The 10,000-nt window shown below is 31.2% G+C and overlaps 2 protein-coding genes across 3 annotated transcripts in view; both read left to right on the top strand.

Moving 5' to 3' along the window:
* LOC137650494 (uncharacterized) overlaps positions 1–5,961 on the top strand; it is a 6,398-nt gene extending 437 nt beyond the window's left edge. The window contains exons 2-5 of the mRNA XM_068383720.1: positions 2,153–2,306; positions 4,933–5,181; positions 5,505–5,688; positions 5,840–5,961. Coding sequence (XP_068239821.1) covers positions 2,153–2,306; positions 4,933–5,181; positions 5,505–5,688; positions 5,840–5,853 — 601 coding nt within the window. The 3' untranslated portion in view covers positions 5,854–5,961. The remainder of the gene's footprint in view (positions 1–2,152; positions 2,307–4,932; positions 5,182–5,504; positions 5,689–5,839) is intronic.
* Positions 5,962–6,423: 462 nt separating this feature from the next.
* The window catches only part of LOC137651176 (uncharacterized), an 80,850-nt gene continuing 77,273 nt past the window's right edge, over positions 6,424–10,000 (top strand). For both annotated transcript variants that reach the window (XR_011046058.1, XM_068384322.1), the window contains exon 1: positions 6,424–6,495. The gene's annotated coding sequence lies outside the window, so the exon portion shown is untranslated. The remainder of the gene's footprint in view (positions 6,496–10,000) is intronic.

Here is a 10,000-nt window from a genome sequence, read left to right as displayed (position 1 = left end):
ATATACTGTATACACACACATGTATATATATATATATATATATATATATATATATATATATATATATATATATATATATATATATATATATATATATATATATTCATGCATGTATATATATGTAAGTCTATGTATGTATATTATTATTATTTATTATTATTATTATTAATTATTATTATTACTACTACTACTTGATAAACTACAAGCCTAGTTGGAAAAACAGGATGCTATAATCCAGGGGCTCCAACAAGGAAAATAGCCCAATAATGAGAAGAAAATGTGAAAAGAAAATATTTTAAGAAGAGTAACATCATTGAAATAAATATCTCCTATATAAACTCTATAAACTTTAACATAACAAGTGGAATATAGATTAGATAGAATAGTATGCCCGAGTATATACCCTCAAGCAAGAGAACTCTAACCCAAGACAGTGGAAGACCATGGTACAGAGGCTATGGCACTACCCAAGACTATATAATGTAGGTATATATATATATATATATATATATATATATATATATAAGTATATAATATATATCTATATATATATATATATATATATATATATAGAGAGAGAGAGAGAGAGAGAAGGAGAGAGAGAGAGAGAGAGAGAGGAGAGAGAGAGAGAGAGAGGAGAGAGAGCAATGAAACTGATACTCTCCTTACGAATTTTTAACCAATAATAATTTAGACTTTTCTGTAAAAGAATATATATGAACATATTTCTTCAGATTAAATAGGTGACATTAGAGCTAACTTAGAGCAAATGCAATATTTACAGAAATTTGAGAATAAAAACAGTTGTGGTGGCCGATGTGGTAACGTCCTTGACCGGTGAACGCCAGACTGGGGTTCGTGTCCCGCTCAGACTCATTAGTTCCTTTGGTTGCTGCAATTCTAAATACAGTATAATAAGAAACTATGCGTGTGAATATACTATGATGGATATATGATATAAATTGTATGATTATAAATATTTATTTCATAATAAAAGATAAAGAAAAAATTAAACTTAAATTGTTAGGATATCATAGCCATATTCTGGATTAATTCAAGTTTTTTCAGTCCATGAATAAGTCTTTTTATAGTTTATATATGACTTATCTGTTTTGACGTTGTTACTGTTTTTAGAATGATTTATTGTTAATTTGTTCTCAACATTTATTTATTTCCTTACTTCCTTTCCTCACTGGGCTATTTTTCCCTATCGAAGCCCTTGGGCTTATAGCATCTTGCTTTTCCAACTAGGGTTGTAGCTTGGCTAATGATAACAATAATAATAACTGAAAGTGCCCATTGAATTTTTTCTTTTTTGTTTTGCGTTTACAGTGATACAGTTAAAAGTATAAACCCCGAGTTTCTTTAAAAAGAAAAAAAAAAGAGTATTCAGGGTAAGAAAATGAAAATAAAAAATGACAAAAGACTTTTCAGCAATTTCTAATTAATTTGAAGACATTGCAACAAGAAAAGTTTCCTTACAGATGAAGTTTTAGAAGATTATTATTATCATTATTATTATTATTATTATTATTATTATTATTAATTGCTAAGCTAAAACCCTAGTTGGGAAAGCAAGGTGCTTTAAGCCCAGGGGCCCCAACAGGGAAAATAGCCCAGTAAGGAAAGGAAACAGGGAAAAATAAAATATTTTAAGAACCAGTAAAAACATTGAAATAAATATTTTAAATAATAAAGAAATATCAGACTGAAAATCAGTTAGCCAAAACAGTTTACTAATGTGGATTGAGACAAGATATTTATTTAAAGAGAAATATAGGAAACTTTTTTTCTTCTGCTATAAAACTAAAATAATATCTAATCCTTTAACTTGAGTAATTTTGATCGGAGAATCTCCTTATAAATATACTGTTCTCAGCCGTATTTCAGTAAAATACAGGCGACCGTAATTTTAGCTTACTTTGTTATTATCTTTTACTGGTAGGTGACCGTAATATCACTCCTTGACGTCAAAATATCAGTATTCAAAACGATAAATGTTTTTTTTTTTTTTTTTTTTTTTTTTTTCTTTTTTTTTTTAATGGAAATTTTCAACTACATAACAGATGCATCAGAGTAATTTAGTCTCAATTTTAGGAAATTAAAGATTATTCTCTTTTTTTCGTTCTATATCGAATCCTTATCATTCCAGAACCTTCGCCATCATTTTAGCCCTCCTTCCATTGGCCCTGGGGTATGGAATTCGACAGCCCCAGCTGGAACAGCAACAGGAACAGCAGCTGGAACAGCAGAAGAACCAAGGACACATTATCCTCCTTCCATCTGAGCCTCAGCAGGAGAGGCAGGTAAGGACAGATCAAGCCATTCATTTCTCTCTCTCTCTCTCTCTCTCTCTCTCTCTCTCTCTCTCTCTCTCTCTCTCTCTCTCTCTCTCTCTCTCTCTTAACAAGCGTTCGTCAAATAATGTTATTCTCTCTCTCTCTCTCTCTCTCTCTCTCTCTCTCTCTCTCTCTCTCTCTCTCTCTCTCTCTCTCTCTCTCCTTTTGAGGATATTATTGTTTTGATTTAGTAACTTTTGACTTTTTAACTGTATTTTCTAATTAGGCTTAAATGAATGTGGTCACTAGTATATATTTGTAAAAAGTTTGTTCAAAATTTAGACTTTTATTTTATTAACTTGGAATTAGGAATAGTTATCTTCCATCAAACATGTGCTGTAATTTCAGAATATATTTGTGTTTTTCATACTTTAAGAATTAATCATTTACCTTTAATCCGATTCTAGTTAGCTATACTGTAGATATTTAATTTAGGGCAGCGCCATAGCCTCTATACCATGGTCTTCCACTGCCTTGGGTTAGAGTTCTCTTGCTTGAGGGTACACTTGAGCACACTATTCCATCTTATTTTTCTTCCTCTTCTTTTGTTGTTCTTATAGTTTATATAGGAAATATTTATCTTAATGTTGTTACTCTTCTTAAAATATTTTTTTCTCATTTCCTTTCCTCACTGGGCTATTTTCCCTGTTGGGGCCCTTGGGCTTATAGCATCCTGCTTTTCCAACTTGCGTTGTAGCTTAGCAAGTAATAATAATAATAATAATAACAATAATAATGCACATTGCTCAAGCTTGTATAAGAGTTTATTCTTTTTAAACATTAAAAACAACATTGATAATGACATTTGCATCTTAAAAACAACATTGTTAATGACATCTGCATCTTATAAACAACATTGATAATGACGTTTGCATCTGAATAACATTAATAATGACATTTGCACCTTAAAAACAACATTGATAATGACGTTTGCATCTTGAAAACAACATTAATAATGACATTTGCATCTTAAAAACATTGATAATGACATGTGTATCTTAAAAACAATATTGATAATGACATATGCATATTAAAAAAAAAAACATTGATAATGACGTTTGCATCTTGAAAACAACATTGATGATGACATTTGCATCTTAAAAACATTGATAATGACATGAGTATCTTAAATACAACATTGATAATGACATTTGCATCTTGAAAACAACATTGATAATGACATTTGCATCTCAGAAACATTAATAATGACATTTGCATCTTAAAAACAACATTGATAATGACATATGCATCTTAAAAACAACATTGATAATGACATGTGCATCTTATAAACAACATTGATAATGACGTTTGCATCTCAAAAACGTTAATAATGACATTTGCATCTTGAAAACAACATTGATAATGACATTTGGATCTCAAAACCTTTAATAATGACATTTGCATCTTAAAAAGAACATTGATAATGACATTTGCATCTTAAAAACTACATTGATAATGACATTTGTATCTCAAAAACATTATTGATGACATTTGCATCTTAAAAACAACATTGATAATGACATTTGCATTTCAGAAACATTAATAATGACATTTGCATCTTAAAAAACAACATTGATAATGACATATGCATCTTAAAAACAACATTGATAATGACATGTGCATCTTAAAAACAACATTGATAATGACGTTTGCATCTCAAAAACGTTAATAATGACATTTGCATCCTAAAAACAACATTGATAATGACATTTGCATCTTAAAAACTACATTGATAATGACATTTGTATATCAAAAACATTAATGATGACATTTGCATCTTAAAAACAACATTGATAATGACATTTGGATCTCAAAAATTTTAATAATGACATTTGCATTTTAAAAACAACATTGATAATGACATGTGCATCTTAAAAACAACATTGATAATGACATTTGGATCTCAAAAACTTTAATAATGACATTTGCATCTTAAAAAGAACATTGATAATGACATTTGCATCTTAAAAACTACATTGATAATGACATTTGTATATCAAAAATATTAATGATGACATTTGCATCTTAAAAACAACATTGATAATGACATTTGGATCTCAAAAATTTTAATAATGACATTTGCATCTTAAAAACAACATTGATAATGACATTTGGATCTCAAAAATTTTAATAATGACATGTGCATCTTAAAAACAACATTGATAATGACGTTTGCATCTCAAAAACGTTAATAATGACATTTGCATCTTGAAAACAACATTGATAATGACATTTGGATCTCAAAACCTTTAATAACGACATTTTAATCTTAAAAAGAACATTGATAATGACATTTGCATCTTAAAAGATACATTGATAATGACATTTGTATCTCAAAAACATTATTGATGACATTTGCATCTTAAAAACAACATTGATAATGACATTTGCATCTCAAAAACATTAATAATGACATTTGCATCTTAAAAACAACATTGATAATGACATTTGCATCTCAAAAACATTAATAATGACATTTGCATCTTAAAAACAACATTGATAATGACTTTTGCATATCAGAAACGTTAATAATGACATTTGCATCCTAAAAACAACATTCATAATAAACATTTGCATCTTCTACATCCTCCAGGATTGTTTTACCAGCACAGTCTACCAGGAAGTCTTCAAAACAGAGACCGTACCATCTTACGTCACTACGACAGTCGATAACTACGTCACCAGCACTGCTACGGTTCACCACACCGACTATTCAACCGTTTATAGCACCGTCGTCGAGCCCTCTTACGTCACAGAGACCGAATACAAGAAAGATTTTCAGACCGAATACGTCACTAAGACTGAGCAGCTGACTGAGACCCAAGTTCTCACCCAAACCAAGGTAAGGAGAATTTCGACGATAATTGCATTTCTTCTTTTTATACGATATATATATATATATATATATATATATATATATATATATATATATATATATATATATATATATATATATATATATATATATATATATATATATATTACATTCAATCAGTCTAGATATTTTATTGGGAAATTGTTACCCAACAATATATTAGTGTACCCTACAATTGAAGCTTTTGATAATTCCCGTTTTCTCTAAACCTTCTCGTTTGTGGGAAGCATAATCTTCATTTCAATTCCTTATGAACCACAGAAATTCATAAAATAATCTATCTCCTCCAGACAGAAACTAAGACGGTCGAAGTTGTGACAACTGAACCCGTCTACATCACAAGCACCCACTACAGTACCAGCACAGTGACGGAGTCCGTCCCCCATTACGTCACCACAACGTCACAGGTTGATAACTACGTCACCGTCACCCAGGAATGCCATGAGCACCAAGTTCAAGTTCAGAGGAAAGGCGGTAAGCGAAGGCTCCAACTTTTGGCTTCGGGAAATTTTTTTGTAATCCCAAATCTCTCAAATAATTTAGAGTATAAATATCTATATATTTTCTTTGTAATTGGAAATATGAGAAGTTTCTGTTATCTAATATTCGCGTTTTCTATTTTCAGGATACAGACGTTAAAAGGACAAAGAAGGAGGGAGAAATTGGGTTCATAGTTCCACAGAAATATGTCTAAAAAATAACCTCCTCATTTTTTAGCTTTATTTATATCAAATAGTATTCAATGGCTAAAAGAATTTTGTAATTTCTAAATATAAGTCAAAATTCTAATATGTTTTTATAAGGGGAAAGTCCTAGAGAAAAATGCTAAACCTCTACCATCAAACCTCTTATCTGCATATCATCCTTCACCTATCTCGCCATCTAATTCCCTGCCAATATACAGTGCTTATTTTCATAATGTAATGAAATTAATTTATATATATATATATATATATATATATATATATATATATATATATATATATATATATATATATATATATATATATATATATATAAATGAACACTTGCAATGAAAGTGCTAATAGCACTTACTTTGCACGTATCCATTAAGGTTGTTGGATAAAGGCTCGCCGAGAAACTAGTTTTGATGATCCTTGGAAGTTTTGGGCTGCACCTGCCAGCTGTACGACGATCCCGTCTTTAGACTTTAGATTCGATTATAAGGTCAATTGCTGTTAGAGCGAGTCTATTCCATCCTGGAATTCGTGACGTTTGTGGATTTTTCATATCAATGTCAAGAGAAACATCAGCTTTCTGGTAAGTGCATGTGTCACTCACACGCAAACTTACGCACACACACACCTGTGAAAAACAGCTCCTCCTCGTATTAGAAATTGTGCTACAACAATGATTTTGCCAATCATTAAAGAGATAGACTTTCTAGACCAGGATTTTGATTGAAGTTTCTATAACGAAAACTTATTCTGTAATTTTCATGTCTGATTTTTTTTTATTCAATTTAAATATGAATACGAGAGATATCAAAATATCATCTTGAGGTCTTTGAATCAAATCGTTATTTTGAAGGTAACTTTTGTATCAACATCTTAGTTTTCGTTTTCTTTGAGTGAGCATTTACTTCTTTTAATGACTACTCAAGCCTAGAGACTAATCATGTATATACATATGATCAGCGCCTAAGCTAAGAGCAAAGAGGGCCAGGCAATGGCTGCTGATGACTCAGCAGGTAGACCTATAGGTTCCCTCAAACCCCTAATCCTTAGCTCATAAGAATGGTGAGGTTGTGGCAACCACAGAAACTAAAGAGTTTGACCGCGACTCGAACTTCAGTCTGGTGTTCACTAGTCAGGGACGTTACCACACTGGTAACTCATTTTTTTTAATGAGGCGCATTTTCACCGACTCGCAGCAGTGACCTTTTAGCTCGGAAAAGTTTTCTGCTATCTGATTGGTTAGAATTATCTTGCCCAACCAATCAGCGAGCGGGAAACCTTTCCGAGATAAAAGGGCACCACTGCGAGTCGGTGCGAATCTGCCTCACTAAAAAGAATTAACTATAGCTTAGCTTTGTTCTTTTGTTGAGCAGATAGACATACGCTCCCTACTATGAGATTCAGGGCCTCTGTAACACGGTTTTTTCGCAATAATTTTTTATCTATGAATTTCATAAATATAAGGCTTATTCAGAATGCACATTATATTTACACATAAATTTTGACTATATTCTGCATTACATAGGTTGAATAAATTTGGTACTTATAATGTAAAAGTGACGTTTTTTGAAGACGGGCCAACTTACTCAGAGAAAAGGTTTCGAACGCACTCGGTACGTAACTTATGACGGCATTTCTTCCCTCTTTCTCGATCGATGATTGGCTATACGTAACGAAGGCTATATCTCTGCCAACAATGACACAAAAGTTTAAATAAAAGCAAAGCAGTACACCTTTATGAACTCTGAACCCTCTCCACTGATAATTGTCATAATGAACAAACCAACAAAATATGTTAATAAATACAAAAATACTTCGATTATTAGTCTAACTCCCAAAATAAGTTTCCTAAGAAATTACAGTCTACTTTATAGGTCACAATCAGATTGACAAGGTGTAGGGAATAGTTGGTCATTTTCAAAACCGTAGTAGACAAGCTTGATTTGATAACTGCTATATCCAATGTCAAGCAATTTTTATTTATTGTCTATCTACCTACATATTTACTGTAAAAAAAAAAATAAATAGCCGGTACCGTATTTTGGCTTTAAACCTTCACCAACAATTATCGTCAGAATGATGACTTCATGAGGCTCCACCCACTTTGGCCTCGTTATAATTTAGGAATTTTAGGATAACACTTTAGGCTATCATGGGCAATGTTGGATCAGAAAATTTAAATTCTGGCTATAAAAACTCATTTCTCGAGTAGTTGTAAGAAGTGCTAAATGATCCTCAAGGATCCCAGCAGTTGGCCTAAATGTTTAATTCATGTATACTACTGTTGCGGGCCTGCGGCACTACTGCTACAGTAGTATTACTACGCTAGCACAGATATCCCACCCACATTTATGTATCGTTCCACCATTCATAAGACTTCGTAATGTTTTTTCACTGTGCAATAAGCCATGGCTCCTCAGAAATTAAGTTTAACATTAGATGATAGGTTATTTCATTAAGCTGTCAAATTATGGCAACTGGGTATGTTATTGCCGATGCTGAAGCTAAAGATAAAGTATGGTATCATTCCTTCATTGCATTATCATCTTTACTACTATTTGTTTTGCTAAATGTAGTAATTATTTTAAAGGATAAATGAATTATGTTCACTTTACTTCTATAAATTTCAATTAGATGTACAAATAAAACTCCTAAAGCTATTCATGATTTATTTACAAAATGCAGTCATGCCCAAAACATAGCTAACACGGTCGCACGGCCTAAGAAGAAGAAAACAAATTATATCGGATGATCCGTTGGTCTGACGGAGAGATTCGCACAAAATTCTTATTTTAACAAAAATAGTTATATAAAGACTGTTTACATACAATCCATCTCTTTCTCTCTCTCTCTCTCTTGGTGGCATAGTGATTAGTTAATGGAAATGTTCAAAAGCCTGAATGACATTACAAGTATTATAATCATGTTATGCTACATACAAATCAGACCATAAACATTGAATTTAAACTTGAAACTGAATAATTACCTATTCAGGCTATAGTAAATATGGCCACGGGCTTTCTCTTGACTGTATAAAGTTGCAAGTCGTAAGACAAATGCAGTTTTGCAACCACGGGGGCAATTCCAAATTATGTTAGCCATTCTTGACTGTTATGGGTTTCAGAGCAGATGGAACAAGGTGAATGGGTGTCTGGTGGATGGGATGGGCAAAATTTTGTCAAAAGGTGTTTACATTGCTTACGTAATGAATATTTTCGACTCTTGGCTCGTTATCACTGGCCATGGCGTTGGCTAGATCATTTTTACTCTATGAAAATTAAAACTATCAAGTTTAGGTTATTGATAATGCTGACAAAATTTGTGTGTGGTTTTAAAATCTACATATGTCAACTTTCAGCTACATCCGATGCTTTGATAAGGAGCAAAGTCCAAAAAACCATGTTACAGAGGCCCTGAATCTCATAGTAGTTTATCTTTTAGTTATACATTTAGAATTATTCTTCATCTTATTTTGTTGTTCTTCATTCATTATTTGATTACAGTCCGTTTCTTTTCCACATTAGAATGCTTTTCTTTTTAGGGAGTTGCCACGTGGCTTCTTTACCCACATCTCTCTCTCTCTCTCTCTCTCTCTCTCTCTCTCTCTCTCTCTCTCTCTCTCTCTCTCTCTCTTTTCATACACACACATATACATGTTTTCACTTTTGCTCAGTTTTTTTATATTTATCCTTTTGTTTTTTTACATTTATTTTCGTATTTATTATTGTTTCTATATTCATATATGTATTCATAGATCTATGTATACTCGCACACACACACACACACACACACACACACACATATATATATATATATATATATATATATATATATATATATATATATATATATATATATATATATATATATATATATGTGTGTGTGTGTGTGTGTGTGTGTGTGTGCGTTTATATATATAAATGTATATATCTATGTAAATATATATATATATATATATATATATATATATATATATATATATATATGCTTATATGTATAAATATATATATATATATATATATATATATATATATATATATATATATATATATATTTATATATATTTATATATATATAAATATATATAT

Source organism: Palaemon carinicauda, chromosome 12, assembly GCF_036898095.1.
Source record: "Palaemon carinicauda isolate YSFRI2023 chromosome 12, ASM3689809v2, whole genome shotgun sequence".
Lineage (NCBI taxonomy): Eukaryota > Metazoa > Arthropoda > Malacostraca > Decapoda > Palaemonidae > Palaemon > Palaemon carinicauda.
The sequence above is the reverse complement of the archived record's forward strand: the minus strand, read 5'-3'. Positions and strand labels throughout refer to the sequence as shown.